Source organism: Sinocyclocheilus rhinocerous, unplaced genomic scaffold (assembly GCF_001515625.1).
Source record: "Sinocyclocheilus rhinocerous isolate Xijiao unplaced genomic scaffold, SAMN03320098_v1.1 scaffold1053, whole genome shotgun sequence".
In the NCBI taxonomy this organism is placed as follows: Eukaryota; Metazoa; Chordata; class Actinopteri; order Cypriniformes; family Cyprinidae; genus Sinocyclocheilus; species Sinocyclocheilus rhinocerous.
The window spans coordinates 1,707,292-1,727,764 of record NW_015638958.1 but is presented as its reverse complement, the minus strand read 5'-3'; the positions used below and the strand labels follow the sequence as shown (position 1 = coordinate 1,727,764).

Genomic DNA, 20,473 nt, shown 5'->3' with positions numbered 1-20,473 from the left:
AAATCAAAAGGAAAGGGCAAAAGTAAGAATAAAAAAAAAAAAACATGAATGTGAATGAATTTATGCAAAATACAGTCTCGCAGGGTGGGAAAAGCTTGGGGTGGAGTGGGAAGAGGTGGTATACTAAACTGCATAGTAGTTATATTTAATTTGGTTCTTTATATTTATAGGTATAAAAACAACTCAATGTTTACACATTCATTAGGAGTTGGTGTTTGGAAAAACACTGTTTACTCAAGACGACCTAAACAGATCGCAAAAAATACTTTAAAAAGGTAAATACATTGTATACTTGTGAAAGACACGTTATATTTCACAATGACTTGTTGGTGAAATAAATAATCTATTAATGGATACTGAGAGGACTTTTATTATGACAGCTTGTTCAGTTGACAGTGAGCTGGTGTCCTCTGATTGCAGTGTCGCGCTTCTCTGTTCTTGCTGGATTGTTAGATTGCTGTGGATTGTTTTCGTCGGGACATTCACAACAAGGTTAAAATATCAAACACATCTCATGACACCAATCCAAAGCGTTCGGGGTTTATCAGGGGGGACCCGGAACAATAATTTCCCCACCCATTTAACTCCTCATGCGTTGTTTATATGTTGAAAAACTGATGAATAGATTCAGCGTTTGTTGATGGTGCATTGTTGTGGTTTGTGTTGTATTGCTGGTTCGCAGCCTCTTCGGCTGAACTGTAGATGCATGAATCGTTTTCGAGTCGTGTTTTTGCCGATCCGTTTAGTTTTTCGCAGCTGATCGTTGAATCAACGCAACAGCGTTAGCTGGCCTGGACAAAATGAGCAGAAAACAGCATCATTTTAAAGGAGCAGAGGTCAGCTGCTGTGTTAAATACTTCTTATTCGGATTCAACATCATATTTTGGGTAAGTTTTGTGGATCTGCAGTTCATTTGCTTTTTATTATGTTTCTCAAACTCAAATTAATTGCCTCCACAATCTTTTCATTGTGTGTTTCCATCATCTAACGTTAAACAAATCGGGATTGCAAAACAAGTTCAGCAGGATAGGCATTTGCCTCATTCATTTCACAGCATGTAACATTAATGTGTTTAATATGAAATATATCGTACCAGTGCTGTATATTTATTTATTTGAATGGTACATGATCTAGTGATGTGTATGATGTTGGATACATTCTCAAATACTCATCCAGGTAAAAATAGATAAATGAATAAAATAAAATAAAAACTAAATAAATACATCACCTGTTTCCCATGGGAATGGATTATGGAAATCTTGGTTTCTCAGTACCTTTCCAGATCTGAAGAATACATCCCATTGAGAGGTGAGGGGAGTGGAGGGTAAATAGGATTATCCAGGTCTCATTAGTTGGGGGAGCTTGGGTCAATTCACAGCTTTAACAGAGATTACCTCACACCATTCAGTTTTTCCATGTCTGGGTTGGAAATTATACAGTTTTTGCCCCTATTTCCATGTTTCTCTTTTCCACTAACAGTTTTCCCATATTTTTGTAGTGATTGGGAGGAAAGCTGATTGTATCAGTTCTTGAGCAGTTCAGTTATGGTGATGTTGATTGTAATGCTAAATCATAAAATGTCAGTGTTTGTTCTTTCATCTGCTATCTGTTCTTATTCTTTATCTGATATTCAAATCTTTTAGGTGGTTGATTTTATTTTTATTGCTTTATGTGTTCCAGCCAAACTTATTTCATGAAAACATTGTTATTGATCCAAGTGTTAAGAATATTTTGCTTTATTAAATGTTTAGTTCACATAAAAATATATTACATTAATTGTATTAAGTATATTTAATATATATCTAAATATTTAATATAAATTATATTTATATGAATAAATTCATATATTAAATTAATATATTGTTATTTGACTAATCTTCACATAGATGTTTTCCATATATTGAGAGTTCATAGTGATCAAAGGCTGTCAATATACCAAAACTCTGTAAAGGCATTATTAAAGTAGACTATATCTTGTGCGCTATAGCTATTCATTGGCTTATGGAAACTTGGAAAAATAGCAAATGTGCCATTTGGGTGACTGTTGTTGTGCTTTTTATGGCCCTTTTTGAGGCTTGACAGCCGGGTACACTTATTGTATGGAGAATATCCAGTTCAATTGTAATGACAGAATTACATGGGTTCAGAACAACTTGAGAGTGAGTAAATTATGATTTTTTAAAAAAATTTTTCGGTGAAGTATCTCTCATAAGTGACGCTTAATCCTTAAATATGGACATTTCTCCATTACATCATCATGAAGAACCAATCATGTTGCTCAATCCCACTATGGTTTTCTTGTAAGAGAGTGATAAATCGTGAGATAAAAGGATAGTCTTGGAGCGGGAAGCTTCCATGAGTCACTTCTGGGGTGAACACATCGCCTGGAGTGTGATTCTGTTAAGCTTCTTGATGTCATAAATTCCAGCCTTCATTGGTTAGTATTGAATGGGGTAGTGAAGACCCCTCTGGTGGGTGTGGGGGTAATTAGTGCCCTCTCATGCTTTAATGCTGTCCCGTCTGAAATGTTAACCTTGCATAATGATCCGCTGTCCTCTTTAACAGCTAGCCCTCCCACTGCCATTGTTCCCTCGTTATAGAGAGCCTGTTGTGTTTTGTTGGAACCTAGATGCCTGTGTTTTCACCAAATCATGGCCAGAATGTCAGTCTATACTCCTGGAAGCTGAAATCAACCCTCTTGTCGCTAAATTAAACACTTGACTTGATCTTTTCAGGAGCAATTCTCCCAAAGTCAAATCTAATTCTTAATATTCACTTGAAAATGAAAGTTCTGTTGTCATTTACTCACTTTCGTACATGACTTCCTTTCTTCTGTGGAACACCACAGAAAATATTTTCAGAAAAGATATTTTAAGAAGCTGCATGTTTATGTACATACAATGAGCGTCAGTGTTGTTTTGACTTTCATTGTATGGACAAAAATGGTTAAAATGATGTTGCGATGTTATTGTTAACTAAAACTATTAAAAATTGTTTTCATTAGTTGAAATATAGCTGAAATAAAATAAAATATAAATATTAGATGAAAAACTTCAACTTAAAAAAATGTATGAAATAAAATTTGCAATAAGTTGAAGTACTAAAATGACTAAAACAGAAATTTTACAACAAAACTGCATAACAAAATATACAAATATCAATAAATACTATAAAAGTATAAATAATACTTAAATTACACGGCAGGTTTGAATTAAACTTGAGTTTTCATTTTTCAGCTATACCTATGAGAACAAAAATTGAAATAAATACATTGGTTGACTTATTTTGAGAGTGAAAAGTGTCTTTAAACTAGATTTTTACATTTTCTTAGAAAATTGTGACTGGTGTTAACCCAGGCGAAAGTCACCACTTTTGTGGGTGAAGGTGAATGTTTTTTTTTATCTCTGCATATTTTTTGTTATGTGGTTACTAAGGTGTTCTGTACAAATATCAATAAATACTATAAAAGTATAAATAATACTTAAATTACACGGCAGGTTTGAATTAAACTTGAGTTTTCATTTTTCAGCTATACCTATGAGAACAAAAATTGAAATAAATACATTGGTTGACTTATTGTGAGAGTGAAAAGTGTCTTTAAACTAGATTTTTACATTTTCTTAGAAAATTGTGACTGGTGTTAACCCAGGCAAAAGTCACCACTTTTGTGGGTGAAGGTGAATGTTTTTTTTTATCTCTGCATATTTTTTGTTATGTGGTTGCTAAGGTGTTCTGGGTGGTTGCTAAGTTGTTGCTTACTTCCCACTGCAGATATGGCTGAATTCCCTCATTCAATGTAAATCTAATCAGTTTTTGCCTATTTTATTCTCTGCCAGGAGAAAATTGTACATGGTACAACTTAGAAAATTAATAGTAGACTTCTCCAGAATAACGATTGGAGGTATCATTCATGTCCATAGCTTCAGCCGGATAAATTACGTACTTGTGTTATGGTTACGTTCAAATCCCTCACCCTAATTATGAGCAGTAGCATTAATAATTAAGCCTCTGATCGCCATACTACTTCTTGTCATCTTATTGTCCCCTCATCATTTCTGAAAACCTTTTATTGCCTCTCGACTCTTTTTGTCTTAGCAGACTGTTTGACCCCTGTGCGTCCATACTGTCTAATGCCTGTCTGATTGGTTTAAAGTGGAGACAGTCTGATCGGACAGAAACCTACCTGATCCCTAGAGCACTCACTTTGCTAGCCTCAGACCGGGCCGAGTTGATGGCCTGTAATTACAGACGCCTCGCTCTGTAATCACAGTCTGATATCTACCCGGGAGGCTTTTGAAGGGACATCTTAATGTTCCCACCGTCAGACCTCCCCCCTTTCCACCCCAGCAGCCTTTAATTCCTCCTCTCCAAAGTCGTCTCCTCCTTTCCATTTGGGAGCCTCGCAGCCCCCTTGTCTTGTATTCAAATGAAGACGTTTAGGGGTGCGTGAGAGGGGACGGGCTGTTCCCACAGTGTCCGAGGGGCCCGAGTGTGTGTCTCAGCGAACCCCATTCAGCCTCTCGCTATGGAGCTGATGGGGCCGTGCGGCTATTGTCACACACACTGCCCCTGATGCGACAAAAGCATTGACTGCTGTGTTTGTTTGCACACTTAATGTGCGTGGCTTGTGTATTGTGTACAAAGCAATGCACATTTGTGGTTATTGTGTGTGTTTGTGTCCTTGCTTGTGCTCGTGCAGAGCTCATGTGTTTTTGTATGTTTTTCCTTTTCATATCCTCCAGGTTCATACGGCAGATGGGAACCACATGTCCGTTCCCCCTTCTTCCTCTGTTGCTCTGCGAGGGAGTTTATTTCCATGCCATTTCCCAGCAGGCCCTACTCTCACTCACACACATTGACTCATTCTTACTAAAACACAAGTGAATCAAGCCAGAGTCACTCTCGCTGTTCCATCAATTATTAAAAACGACTCTAACGTGCTGATATTGAGCCACTGCTGACATTCAGAAATTATGTGGTAATAACGAACTGCTATTGTTCATCGTTTTATAGTTTCTGTTGTTTTAAAATAGATTAAAGCTCACGTCAAGTGAGATTCGTCCCCTAGAAGTCACGTTCCATCCTTTTGGAAACGACAAACTCAATATTTCCATAATCTAGGCCAGAGGAAGATATTTTCTAACAATTTAGAACCAAAAACAGGCTCTTAGGCACTTAGGTTAACCTAAAACAAAACGTACGAGGACAGCACTAGATTTCTGCAGTTTTCTTAAGAAAATCTGAATGGTGTTTGCCATTGCAAAAAATGTTGCTGTGGGTGATTGCCAGCATGTTGCTATGCAGTTGCTAAGTTTTTCTGAGTATTTTTTGTGTGTGTTTCTATGGGGGTTCTAGGTGCTTACTAAAAGGCATAGTGCACACAAAAATGAGAATTATGTCATTATTTGCTCACCCTCATGTGGATACAAACCTATATGTTGTGTGACTTTACCTATTTTCATTGCCCATACAGTGAAAGTTGTTTTGGACCCCATTGCCTTTTGCCATTGGCAAAAACAGTTTATCAAAATATCTTCTTCTGTGTTCCACAGATAGTAGAAAGAACAACATGATTGTGAGTTTTTTTAATCACCCACCAGGTGAAAATCATATCACATCAAATATTCAAACAAAAGTCAGATAGTTAAAAAAAGTTATAGTACACATAGTCATGATAAAATGATAGAAATGTAATGTGACAATTGTAAAACAAAAAAAAAATACCCGGCTAAAGATATGATTGAATAATTTACATTACATTTTAATATGTGCATTTGTCATTTTTATTAAGTATTTTATATTTCTATTTTAATTATTTTCTTTTCAGTTTGAATAATTTTAGTACTTCAACTTAACCTAATTTATTTCCTTTATTTATTTATTTATTTTCATTATTTTTAATCTAATTTCTGAAAGTAAATATTTATTTTTTTCATTTTTATTTCAGCAATTACCAAAAACAGTTTTTAATAGTTTTAGTTTTTGAGAACAACAATAACAACACTGGGTATTGTGCATGTACGTTAATATAATAAAAATTAATATCGATGCTTGCCTTAGCAATAAATCCAGAAATACTACTATGTACAGAGTCAGACTTTCCAAAAGTATACGTTTCCATGACAGTGCAGCAGTTCTTTAAACAAATAAAGATAAAGATGTCAGAAGATGGCTCAAGGAGAGGAAAAGCAAAAGCAGTTCTTATGGATGTAACAGCTGGTGGAAAAAAAGTGTTTCTGTTCACTGTCACAGTGCTGAGAGTTTAAGCCAAGAGTTTATTTGGCTGCTGTTAATGATAATACAGAGATACTGTAAGTCTAATCATCCACTGTGTGAGATAGCAGCCATCCTCTGTTTGGCCGGAATAACTAAATAAGCTGTTTAAGTGCTTTGTGATGCTTGAACGTGTCTAATTCCGATGTCCACGTGGGCGACACATCACTGGCCTCCCCTGGATCAGGACCGAGAGGAGTGGAGGAGATAGGCTGATGTCTTCATGATAGGGATGAGTGGGAGTCAGTGGTACGTATTGACAGAGAAAGTGTGTGCAGTGGATGACTGGCCCTCAGCTCTGTCCCAGCCATCCATTGGATTATCTGAGACCACGGGGAAATGGGATTATGGGATTTGCGGCTGCTGATACCCGACCTCTGACTCTCAGCATCCCGCTGTCACGTTTCCCCTCACGCTGGCGTTGCTCTAACCTGCAGTCAAACATGCACTGCTGAGAGCCCAGCTGGAGTTTTGACAGGGAATCTGTAGTTTGGATAACACAGTAGAGCGAGAAGGTCAGGCAGTAAATCAGACTCACCGAGAAACATCTTTTATTGCATGGTTTAGTCCAAGGAAAATTGGATTTTAGTTGGTGCCTTGGCCTAGTGGTTGGTGCATGTGCTGCTCTGGTTCAAATTCTCATCCCATTCCCCTCTTTCTATCGCTTTCTCTCTCACACTATCTCTCTAGTAATTTCCTGTACCCTCTCCTCTGTTTCTGTTTACTAAGGGTGGCGTATGACTTTTTGTGGAAAAGTAGACCAAATGAAATATGTGAATCACATTCCAAGTTTTCTGAAGCTGTACAATAGCTTTGTGAAACTTGTGTTGTTATTCACTGAGAATTGTCCTCTATTATGTAGGCTTCAAATTTCAGTTGTGTATATTCAAAAATCATCAGGACAGACCATGGTAGGTTTGTCTGGAATGATCAATGATATTGACGTGAAATCTGGTGTGCACATGATATATGAGTTACTTTATGATATAGGTAGAGGTCTGCATGCCTGTGGGAGTTGTGGAAGGGAGCGGGAAGACATATTTAACTTCTTTTTAGTGAGAGCAGTCAGGAGTGGGACTAAAAATGAGCAAAAATTTCTAAATATTTTGTCAGCAATGATAATAAGATGATATTTTGCTGATTTAAAAAGGGTTTTGTTCTGGTATCTTGAGTGGTTTAGGCCTTTTTTCATACAGTGGTGGACAAATTAATTCACAATTCATTCACAATTTAAACTAATTACTGTCTTTATGAGTGTGTTATTAAATTGTTCACTCATTCATTGAGTAATGAAACCCTTCTCTGTGTTGCTCAGAGACGTTCAGCGGTTCTGCCCTGCCTTTGTTTGCAAAATGTGTGTGTGTGTTTTTTTGTGAGTTGATAATGTCAGCTCACATATCAGTAAATAATGATACATAAGACAATCCATCTCACACTCCTAATGACTTTACAATTTTGGTCCTTTGGCTTTTTTTTTTTTTTAGTTTGAAGAATGAAAGCCATACAGGTTTGTAACAATGGCAGGTTTTTTGGTGCTCTTTTTTTGTAAAACATCTCTTTAAAGTGTGATAGTAAATTTAGAGATTGATTTGACTTGGATCGTGTTGGATACACATGCCAAAACAGTAACATTATTGTACATATATAGTTTCCTGTAAGCGGTAGCATCCAAGTGATTTCTCTCAGGTAAAAACAAGTCTTCTTGGCTCCCTCTCAGGGAACATTATGCCAAATATGGCAGTGCATGCAGGGAAATCTCTGTTTTCCGGATCTTTGATTGAATCTCCGCCAAGACTGTTTTTTTTTTTTTTTCAGATGGGTTGCCCTCAGATAAAGAGAGCAGTGCTGTCTGCACACAGCAGTAATCTCCTGCCATTATGGCGCAGGAATGAATTGTATAAGTGCTGTAAATATGATAAATTCTGTTGTGTGCTTGTGTGTTGCAGTTGCTGGGAGCTGCATTCCTGGCTATTGGACTTTGGGCCTGGGCAGAAAAGGCAAGTTGGAAACACAAATACAGAGTAACACAAGGATCGGTGACATGCCTCAGATTCCTAATATTATTATCCATGCGGTTGCCTGAGCAACATAATCATAGACGTAAACAGCAGACAACAGCACACTTTAACAGCACAAACTACCTACAGATACCCTGTTGTCTCATTCAGTCTGTCTGTTAAGTGCCCAAATTAATATTTAGCATGAACTTTTCCTGTTGGACTTCATGTTTTATTTTGTGAAATGTTCTGAGGTGCTCTTTTTGCTGAAAGCTCTTCTGTGAATCCCCCATGTTGCTTTTTTCTCTTTTGGTGTCTGTAGTCTCCCTTTTAATACCCATGACATTTGAGAGCATATGGGTGGCATCTTTTATTTATTTCCATGGCAGTTTAATGTCTCTGTTATTTTGTAACAGTACTGCACAGCTCAATAAAGCTTTGTATTTATTGTGACTATTCTCTCTTTGATTTGTCGTCCCTCTCGGAAAAGGTCACCCTTGCTGTTACGTATTCATGCATGGAAGGTGAATGTAATTTCTTCACACTAATGTGAGGCGACTTAATGAATGAAGTCAATTGGCTGATTAATAACCTGGAAATTGCTCCATTTCAGTCGTTGATTGTTCTGCTAAAAGACACCTGTAGGCCATATGGCACTTTGTATTAATGTCAGCCGATTAAGGAACATCTTGGTAGCATGATGTAAATAATTAATAAAGTGGTTCAGTTTTAATTTGCAACATGTTAATCACAGAAATAAAGCATTAAGAATCGAACTAAGGCTGTTGAATTTGATTGGTGGAAATTCTGTTTATTTTAAATGAGTGTTCAGGCAGATTTCAGAGCCTTCTTTTCTAACACCATCATAACAAACCAGGCAAGAACAGATAAAAAAAGGAAACCTTGTTTATATTCGCTGTCAGCATGGTCAAATACCTGCTGTTGGTTCTGGGGTTGAACTCAGATTCCACCCTGATGTGGAAATCCAAACGTGGAAGGCATGAATCACTGCAAACCGTTGCCCAAACACCGTCAGTTGTGGCGGCCTAGCAGGTGGTGGAGGATTTTAAGGTCAGGATGTGAACTTACAACAATTCTGTCTGATGTGTCTGGCCCACAGGGAGTGCTGTCAAACATTTCCTCCATTACAGATCTGGGCGGCTTCGACCCTGTCTGGCTCTTCATTGTCGTAGGAGGGGTGATGTTCATACTCGGATTTGCCGGATGCATCGGTGCGCTCCGGGAGAACACATTCCTGCTCAAATTTGTGAGTTCCACCCTTGCCTCCGGCCTTCAAGCCCTGCCTCCCATTTTTCTGCAACCTGTTTTCCTCTCTTCACTTATTTCAATGTTTATTTGTTCCCAGAAACGATTGTGTAAATGAAATGAATTGGCTAATATTACATAAGAATACACCGTGACCCAGAAAGAATTGAAATGCCTTCTGAGGCATGATATGTATTAGAATTATTTTTATTGAAGAATTATTTCCCTTAAAAATTCTGACTCTATCTGTGTGTTTTCTCTTCTAGTTTTCAGTGTTTTTGGGCCTCATCTTTTTCCTAGAGCTCACAGCTGGCATTTTAGCCTTTGTGTTTAAAGACTGGATCAAAGACCAGCTGAACTTCTTCATCAACAACAATGTTAAAGCATATCGGGATGACATTGACCTCCAGAACCTCATTGATTTTGCTCAAGAATATGTGAGTCAGCACTTCTCGTCCCCTCTCGTTTTCTGCTCTGCTGTGGGTGTATTTTGAATGGGATTGATATATAAGTGTGCTCTTGAAAATATGAGACATCTGCTTAGTCATTTAGCTTTCTTTATATGAAAAACATTACTGTAAATTACAGCTATGTGATGATGTAAAGATGATGATAATGATAGTAATGTCACCTCTGATGTTATGTATCACATCAGTGGTCGTGTTGTGGTGCTCATGGGCCGAATGACTGGAACTTGAACATCTATTTCAACTGCACCGACTCCAACCCCAGCCGGGAAAGGTGTGGCGTTCCCTTCTCCTGTTGCGTTAAAGACCCTGCTGTGAGTGCCAGAAACAATCGTTTACCACTTGCACTTCCCTGCTCCTTTTTCACAATGTTAACAGTGTCATTCCTCACAATCTGTGCCGCACGCTTTGAGCTTTTAAAGTTTGTTCATAGATCTCATTCAAAAAGGTTTAGTATTATTTGTTGGTCTGTTTTATGGGAATAACAGGATGTAGCTAAGGATTGTAGTTCAGTGGTACAACACATGTGAGATGTGCATTTTTTAGTGTGTAACTAGGGATAATATTGCTAAGGTAACTAGTGTCATGAGGCAACTATTTTTTCTCTTGTTTTTTTCTCTCTCGCTCTCTTTATATATATATATATATAGAGAGAGAGAGAGAGATGGATAGATGGATAGATAGATGTTTAGAAGTGGTGCTTTAATTAGCATGATAATAATACATGCTAAAGCACCACTTCTAAACATCTATCTATCCATCTATCCAGGTTTTTTTTTCTAGGAACTTTTATTGGATTTGTTCATTCTATTCTTTTTTTTTTTTCTCTCTCTCTCTCTCTCTCTCTCTATCTATAGAGAGAGAGAGAGAGAGAGAGAGAGAGAGATGGATGGATGGATAGATAGATGTTTAGAAGTGGTGCTTTAATTAGCATGATAATAATACTGTTGTTTATCTATTACAAAGTTTGCATGATAAAACCCTCTCAGAAAAGTTCTTGACCCTGTAAAGTTTTCTTTTCTATTCTATTCTATTCTATTCTATTCTAGTTTTTTTCTGTCTAAAGTATTGCATTCAGTTCTTTTTATTTTAAAATGATAATTATATCCCATTCTATTATATTGTTCTATATTGTTCTGTTTAAAAAATCTATTCTTCCCCTAACATTCTATTCTATTTTTAAAAAATGTTTTATTTAAAATCACGATATTTTTCTGTCCTATTCTGTTGAAATATATTTTTATACTACCATTCTATTCTGGTCTCTATTCAATTCAAATGAATTTAAATTCTATCTTAACACATTTTTTCAGAAAGTTTATATTCTGAACTTCAGATTATGTTTTATTCTGTTGTAAATTTTTTTACTGTTCTAAAAAATGGAGTGGGAATTATTTTGAAACAAATTTCACTGAGAAATTGCTTGGAAATTTCACAAATACTTACACAGAAATGGCACATTGAAAACATGCTAAATTTTGAAGACTAACATTTTATTTCCTTGTAAGATTTACCCCAATAATCTTTGTTTTATTAATAAATTAAAAAAATATGTTTTTTACAGTGTATAGAAATGTTTTGAAATAAACTGAGCATGCTCTTTTGTTCTCTCTCTAGGAGGATGTTCTGAATACACAATGTGGCTATGATGTGCGGCTTCAAGGGGTGAGTGTGTTATTACAAGTTAGAAATGTTACAGTTGTGCATAGTATATTCAAAATGATAAAAAACACGTTATAGTGTATAAATTGTGTTGTGTCTGACCACCCTGTGAAAGGAGCACAGAAGGGTTAAGCGCGTAAGAGATTCTGAGAGCATTTGAGTTCCTCTTGTTCGCCCCCTTAATAACAGTTTAAGCCTTTAAAAGTGATAATTAGCTTCTAGTTATATCCACGGGAAATTGTGGAGCTCTATAATTGGGAAGTCAGTGGCTTATGCCAGCCCAGTGCCGCTCAGAATGGGTGGAGTGACACTGCACCCACGGTTCACCACGGTCTCTCCATGGTACAGAGTACTTATACTGTATCCATGGATACTCTTTCTCTCACAATCCACCTTTGGAGAGATTCACTCTGGTTTTATAGTGTTTTTTAATTGATTTGTTGTTTTGAACAATACGTATTGAAAATACAATAAACAAATGTTTGCTCAAAGAATCATACTTTTATATATTCTGCATTTCTTTGTTCAACATCTGGAGGAAGGCTTTGAAGAGAACAAGAAAAAGAGAAGTATCTGAAGTAAAGATCTGCGATGAATGAGTTCAAGCAGTTAACTGTCATACAGCTTTTCACTGGCTTTCTCTGACTTCCTACCGGTTTGGCGATACGTTTCTAAAGTCTTTTGTGTCGTGTTCCCTGGGGGGACAAAGATTCTTTGGAAGAACATGTTTGTATGGTTCACAAAAGCTGAATTGTGTGGCTTTCTCTTTCTTCACCTTCAAATGTCACTGACAGCTCCAGATTACACCTTTTCATCTCCCTTCCTTCCTAGAATTCGATAGACAGTAGTTAAGACATTCCTGTATGGCTGTGTAATACAAACTGGATCTTCCCTGTGTTAGGTTATATGTGGTGAGCTGTGTGACTTTTCGTCTACTTAGCGTGGGAGTGAGTTCTTCCAGTTTTCCAGAGAGGATATTTGTTCTCAAATAGGTTAATGCGCAGGTCCACCCGGGTGAAGGCCTAGTTGTTTGTCCTGGACTTGAGTAAAGATTAAAGTTCAACTCTGAGGAGCAAACACTGATATGCTACATGGCGCATACATGATCTGACGTTTTCCATTAAGTGCTGTTCTATTTTGAATAATCTTTTTAATAGGAGTTGGATCAGCAGAAGTACATTTATACAAAGGGCTGCGTGGGGCAGTTTGAAAAGTGGCTTCAGGACAATCTGATCATTGTTGCTGGGATTTTTGTGGGGATTGCATTATTACAGGTAAGGACAATGCTAATGAAAATGGTTTAAAGCATGCAAACATCCTTTAAAGATTTAGTAAAGACAGACTGAACAGACTTGCTTGAATGAGGCCTGAGTGTTAAAATGGTCCCACATGAATGAATGTTATGCTGCCACCTTCTGGTTAAACCTTAAAATTCAGCTTTAAGTTCCTGCATAATGGATGAATCTTAAAAATTCCAGCTCATAATTTACCCCAAAATCAAAAGAAAAAATGTCAAATGTAAATTTGCATTGTGGTATTTTCATACCAGTACATTTCTCCTCAATATTATTATTACTGTAATGAACAAACTGTATACAGAATTGAATTGCAGTTTTGTTTTTAATCATATAATGCATTTAATTTATGTTGCTTTTATTTCTTATTCTGTACAACAAATATACTACAATGTATACTTAGAAATACGTGATAAAAATTAAATATTGTGTCATTATTTGTCAGAGAGTGAATGAGATTGCAAAGGCTTGCATTTGAGGAAGGGCAAGAAAAATATGCTTTATTGTCATGAAAATGTTCTAAAAAGTCCTAAAAATCCTAATTATCCTAAAGTTTTAATTTTTTTTATTATTATTATTATTATTATTATTATTATTATACATTTTTAAGTTATTGTGTGTGTGTATATTTATGTGTGTGTGTGTATACACGAACAATTTATTTTAAATATATATATATATATATATATAATATATTTCTATATTACTGTTTTAGTAAAATACAACTATAGGTTATAGGGATATTTCAGCTTGTCAGGTAATTTAACTAAATGTGAGAGTACTTTGAATGTATATTGTATTTTTTTCTCCATTATGATGCCTTCTTTTAAAATATGTTTCAGATTTTTGGGATATGTCTGGCTCAGAACCTGGTGAGCGACATCAGAGCGGTCAAAGCCAACTGGTGACCCTTTGCAGAGGGCGACAGGTGACAGTGACCTCTGATTATGGCAGAGAGCTAATTGCAAATCAGCACTTAGTGTTTACACACCATTGAGCTGGGAAATTCCGCCCTTTTCACCCTACGGACGTTGTATGTTAGCTGACTTTACAAAATGGACTGTCCATCTATGTCTTTTTTTTATTTTTTTGTGGTTCCTTATCTGAAAACAAGCTCTTATGGAGACTGTCCAGAAGGAGCTTAACGTGAGATGTCACATTGAGATCAAGCTATCTGTGATCTCGCAGCTGTCTCTTGATCGAACTCTATTTTCTTTTTCCCTTATTAAAACGTTCACCAGACACTCTTCCGTGCTGGCGAATAATGTCAAGTGGAGGGTGTTTTCATTAACCTCTGGATGACTTTCTTTTAGAGAAACACACAAATCAACCACTGGGACTTTAAACAGAGGAGCCATGAACTGAACAAAGCCTTACAGCAGTGCATTTCACTGTATACTTGTGTGGGTTCAACTTTTTACACATTCTGTTTGTCAGTCATTCGAGCGGATGGACAGTTGGACTCTTACCTCTGATTGGCTCTCTGTTGCACAGGGTAGCTAATTAGAATGACGTACTTGATAATTACACGTAATGCATTTATTTTTGTGAGTTCTACCACTACTGTCGGGGAGGTGGAGAAATGGTCTGTTATTTGTCTGTATAGCTATGTTTTATTCATTTTCTCTCGTTCTTTTGGTTGTCTCTGTGAGTATAAATAGACTTAACCGCTTTCCCAGACTTGCTTATGAATCTTTGTTTTCGCTACTCTGCTTGATAGTGATATACTATAGTGACACTAATAATGTATTATTATAAATATGATGCTGCTTTAACTCATAGAAAATATACATCGCTATACTAACCAACTGAACTTTTTAAAGAAATCATGAGGTATACATTCCCTCTGGGAAACACACTTCAGATCACGCAGAGTTCTTTGCGAATGAATCTGACGTGAGTGCACATGAAGCGGACAGATTGAATTAGCCGTGCGTATGATCACATGCCTTATTGAGCCCTATAGAGATGGTAGCAGAAGCCAACGACAGTTACACAGCACCTTTAGGAAGGCTTTTTTTTTACTGTTCAGTCTCTCTTGCTCGCGCCATATGCATGCAATCATCTATTAAAATAATGCATGGCAATGCAGACCTCTTTAAACACATGCACATATATGTGTGTGGATGTGTGTCCATCCCATTATGAATACCATACCAGTGCGTTTCCACCTAGCCGTGTTAATCCCCTTGTGTTGAGAAGGAGTCACGACCTTAACGCTGATAATGTGCAAAGTAAGATAAATGATGTACTGCCGACTGCGTGTGTAGAACGTGCTCTGATGGTTTTAGCAGTGGAGTGTCATGTCAGCCAGACTGATCCGATTCATCTGTTTAAAAAGCTTTGCTCTTGTTTCAAGGGTCTATATAACCTGTGTTATCAGAGCGCTTAGTAAAATGTGAGGTTTCTTTTCTGTGGTCTTTTTGGGAGATTTCGGTATATAAGAGGCAAATCTTTTATGCCGATACAAGATTACATGCTAAAGATGATATTTAACCCCCTTTTTATGCACCGAAATAGATGAGATTTAGGGAAAGCTATCAAGAACATGTCCAAGTTGCATTTCATTATCCTACATAAAAGACCAAATGGAAAAATATAGTTTGCGTAAAGAAAATGAAGCACATTTACTCCCAAATTCTCATTAATATAATTAAAAAAATGTATATATATAAAGATGTTATTTAATTGACAAAATATTTATACATATAATGATATTTTGTTGTACTGCTGTTGATTTAATTTTAAAAATATTTGTGTTACAGAAAAATAATGTATTAAAGTAACAAGAAGTTAATGAATCGGATTAAAGAGAATTCAAATAATTTCAAAAGTAACTCTAGAGGTGATGAGAATTTAGGATGGAAATGGGCTGAAAATATTGCCGCATTGCAAAAAATCCTAATGGTCCTAAAAATAAGCTTCATTTTCTTTATGCAAAATAACATATATTCTGGGGTGAACTGCAAACAGGACATGCTTTTGTGAGATTCACTCAAAATATTGTGTTTATTTATTTTTTCTTCATCATGCAATGGCCTTTTCTGTCTTTTCGCCTTTTTTTCTTAACAAAGAACTCTAACATTCCCTTTTGAGGGAGCCTCTTGCATATCATGAATGTAAAGATCATCTCTTACTAATGTTATGTCATATATATCTTACCCTTCAAAGTGCAATGCACAAACATGTGAATAAAATTAATGTTTGTCTGACTGTAGGCACACAACTGAAAAACATGGCAAATCTGTGTTCGTGTAGTGAATTAGACATTCCTTGTGCATGCATTGGCAAAATTGTTTTATGAAGTGCATTTTGCATTTCAGCGGTTTTTCTGTGCTGGTTCATCAGAAACAGTTTTGATGATTGGTATTAAAACCATTGAGCCTTTTTGCTGGCCTTTCTCTGTACCAGCTGTGGTAGTTTCTACATTACAGCCATTCGAAATGTTTGCAAATCTTTAAGCACAGTTTTTTCGGATAAGCTGGAGTTTCTGTCGACCGATCGAGAACAGTTGTACAGAACAGTACTGCGTTGATGGTAAACATTTTGTGATTGTGAATGCATATCGGAAGAGTTTTTCAATGATTTAAAGATGTCTTGAGCTTTTTCCAAACATGATTCTTGACATCACACTTGTCACTTTTATGCGCTTTGAAATATGAATGGCAAAAGCCTTCAAGATTTTTAGTTTTGTTTTGTTTACATTCCCATACTAATTTTCAAAGTGTCTTCATAGAAATGTTTGGATTCTACCTCATCATGGAGAAATGACTTTAAACGTGGTTATTTGGGGAGTCATAACTCTAATGCAACCATTGTGAACATTTTTAGAGGAGTTGCAAAAAACCCAACTTTAAGTATCTTCGACACAAACATGTCAGTAGCGGTAGCAGGTCTTCTCTCACAGTCTCAGCTTTTCTTTAGATGCTTTTTAGGCAAAGGATCATTTTGTTTATAAGTCACGGAATGCAAAAAAATATAATGTGGATTTGTTGTTTGAATGGTGAGAGTGACACTTTTGTTTTTTAAACATGTTTAAACTTATCCAGTCCCATTATGGGCAGCACTATTTCAGGACTCTGCAAACAAACGGTTCTCAGCTGTAATCAGATGTCCTTTAACTAGTTTATTGACTTAGTCTTCATTATCCGATAATTTCATATTAGCATAACTCCAAATACCCTCTTAAACTGGATAATGAATATTGCACTTGCAGGCCTAAAGCATTTCCTCCATTATTCTGAGTCAATGATTGTACTAACCTATAATAACACTCATAATTAATGTGGGATTTTCACTCTATGAAAAAATCTATAGAAAATTAGGATCATATTTGGAAACCATAGCGGTGCCACTGTTTCCCAGTGGTTTTGTTTTATTTGATGTTATTTTTTTGTAATTCTTGTCCAAAGGTTGATTTATTGGTGGCATCCACAAATGGATTTTTCTTCTGGGAGATGGTCTGTTACACTGTATACCATTATACAAGATATGCTTTTTCTTTTTCATAATAAAATGGATTTATGACATTCTAACTCAGTGTCTTTCATCTGCATGTTCTGTCAAACATTTGACTGAAGATCTGTTTGGTTTTACTTCATAGGTGGATCGTTCTAGAATTATGGTGACATTCCCAGCTGTTTTTTATTTCCAAAATGAACTCATCAATCATGCATTATACCTAATGTGCTAGATTATTTAGCTTTTGTTTCTCATTTGTGACAAGGTCATACAAAATTATATGGTTTTAAGAAAGCATTTAATTTACCATTGGCTGACCTGTTATTTTGTCAATGGTGTTACAAATAATTTTCTTTTAAATAGTTAATGAAATAGTACATTATACATGTTAATAAATGACAAATTATATGTATTATTTTAATGTGTAGTGTTTATTTTAGGTTTTTTTCTCTCTCGGAAATGTTTTTTTAAATTGGGTTAACATTACTGACATTAAAATTAAGCATTTTTTTTTTAAATATATTTTTTTAACCGTTTACAGTTATTACTTTTTTATTTACATTTTACATTTATATTTTATTAAATTTTTGTACTTTTTCAGTCACAATAGCCACATTACAGAGCAGTGAGATGTATATTTTCATGCCAGAGATTTAAACATTAAAGGAATAGTTCATGCAAAAAAATAGAAATTTTGCTGACAATAGTCACCCTCAGGCCTTCCAAGATGTAGATGAGTTTGTTTCTTCATCGGAATAGATTTCTTAGAAATTGAGCATTACATCACATACTCACCAGTGGATCCTCTGCAGTGAATGGGTGCCGTCAGAATGAGAGCCCAAACAGCTGCTAAAAAAATCACAATAATCTACAAGTAATCCACATTACTCCAGTCCATCAATTAACATCATATGAAGAAAGAAATCCATCATTAGCATTATCATGGATTATGAACTACTAATTTGGCGAAAGTGATGATTTAAAGTTAATACGCTTTCATGATGGATTTGTTTCCTACAATTACAATTTATTCCTTATGTGTGGATTACTTGTGGATTGTTGTGATGTTTTTATCAGCTACTTGGACTCTCATTCTGACGGCACCCATTCACTGCAGCGGCTCCATTGGTGCACACTTCTTGGACGGGCTGAAGGGGAGCAAATTTTCATTTTTGGGTGAACAATTTCTTAAATAGTAAAGTCATTTATGCCATTCCAAGTTACTGTTAAAAACTGTTATAAAAAGTGAGTGATGGACAGCATCTGCACATGTTGAAGGACATCGATATTCCATAAAAACAGAGGTTTTACACTGATGTCATTTTCACGATGACCACCAGATGGCGACAAACCTTCACAGTTCCTAACAGCTGCTAAATCCTGTAAATTCACCTAAAAGCATTTTCTTCTTTATTATCTCATCATTCGTTTGCACAATATTGTGTAATGCTGACACAAGTAAAGCAGAAACACTGCATGAGCGCCATTTACCAGATGCTTTAATGCGCTTACGTGCTCTTTGACATGGTCTCTCTGCACATGCAGCAGTAAATACTGTGTCCACCATCTGCTGGTTTTCATTTAGCATATTTGTTTGTGGTTTCTTTGTTTATTTGCTACTCCTTCAATGGCTTTCGAATGGTTTTCTTTTCAGAATGTTTTGGTTGTGAAGCTTTCAGTAATTACTTGCTAACCCTCTTGTGAAGTGTTTTGAAGGTGACGTCATGCTGTGCATGTCAATAAGCAGTATAGTGACATTATCAAGACCACCTCCTTAAAATGATGCCCCCCGCAGATAAAGAGACTCAATTAGATTCCATACTGCTTTTCTAGCATGTTCCACCAATTGAAGTCAAATCAAATTATGATGAAATATTGAGCGTATATGACCGGAGGGATTTTTCTGTCGATGTGTTCCTGTACCAACCAAGGCTCTGTATTTGATATTTTCCAGAGAGCATGTTTCCGATAGGATCAGCAGATTGGAGGTGCATCACAGCATTGCCTAAAGGCAGGGAGATTCCTTGTAGCTTTTTTCCCTTGGAAAACTTCTGATCTGTTTCCCCCCTATGTGCCCTGTGCCCTTTCAACATATGGCTGAACCTTGACTGGATTACTCAAAGTCTCAAAGCAGGAATGTGACATTTCAATAGGACTTTAAGATGTCTCTGGCTCAATCTATTTCTGTGGTCTAACCTTAAAGAAAGCCTGGTTTGATGATAGATTAACTTCTGAAATGGCCTTGGCGCCTCAGTTTCAGTATGCTACACTTAATTCTTGAAGAATCACAGTATTATCGATTGCTAGTTTCGCTTATAGCTTTCTTAAAAGCACAGTTTGAGTGACAATGGCATCTATATTGGATAGAATTGGTGCAAGATGCTTTTATTTGTTTTGTATCATCAAAACAGGCTTTTACTCTTACAATTACAATGTGACTTGTGACCGTGAGTATAGACCTTCAACACTGCAAACCCCAACAGGTTAAATTCATTTAAAATCTTGGAGTAAAGTCGTTATCACAAATGAAATAATGATACTTCTCAAAACCTGTGTTTACCCAAGTTTATCTAATGTGGTAATTACAAACAACGGGCTTAACCATTGAAGTTGCAGCATGCAGACTCAGGTTTACCATAAAATGCTGTTTCTACTTACTAAATTCAAGTTCAAAGAATTATGGGTATTTCTCAAAACCCCACTTTTGTACTTGATCATTTTGAGTTAATACGTTTTATTTTGTTTTATTATTGTATTTTATTTTATTTTCAAATAGGTTTGACATTTCAAGCAGTGTTTAATTAAAATTGTATTCATTTGACACGATTAAGGTTTATAGTGTGCTTGCTTATACTGTATAAAATCTAATGGCATTGGGTCCTTCCTTTCCCCCCCCCCAGTAAAAATATCTAAGATCATCTAAACAAGACAAATTGCTTGAGAAGCAACTTATCTTATATGTATACTTGTTTTCAGAAGACTTACAGACAAATTGTTTTTCTTGTTTTAACCAAGAAAAAGTGGGATGAAATAGTGGGCTGAAAATTTAAGA

At 36.1% G+C, this 20,473-nt stretch overlaps 1 protein-coding gene across 1 annotated transcript; it reads left to right on the top strand.

Annotated features, from left to right (window-relative positions):
* The first annotated feature begins 396 nt into the window (after window positions 1-396).
* Window positions 397-17,605, top strand: LOC107750358 (tetraspanin-17). Its single transcript, XM_016565711.1, has 8 exons — window positions 397-887; window positions 8,220-8,270; window positions 9,391-9,537; window positions 9,803-9,973; window positions 10,192-10,317; window positions 11,621-11,668; window positions 12,823-12,939; window positions 13,803-17,605. The coding sequence occupies exons 1-8, from the start codon at window positions 801-803 to the stop codon at window positions 13,866-13,868; spliced, it is 813 nt and encodes a 270-aa protein (XP_016421197.1). The 5' UTR covers window positions 397-800; the 3' UTR covers window positions 13,869-17,605.
* Window positions 17,606-20,473: the final 2,868 nt, after the last annotated feature.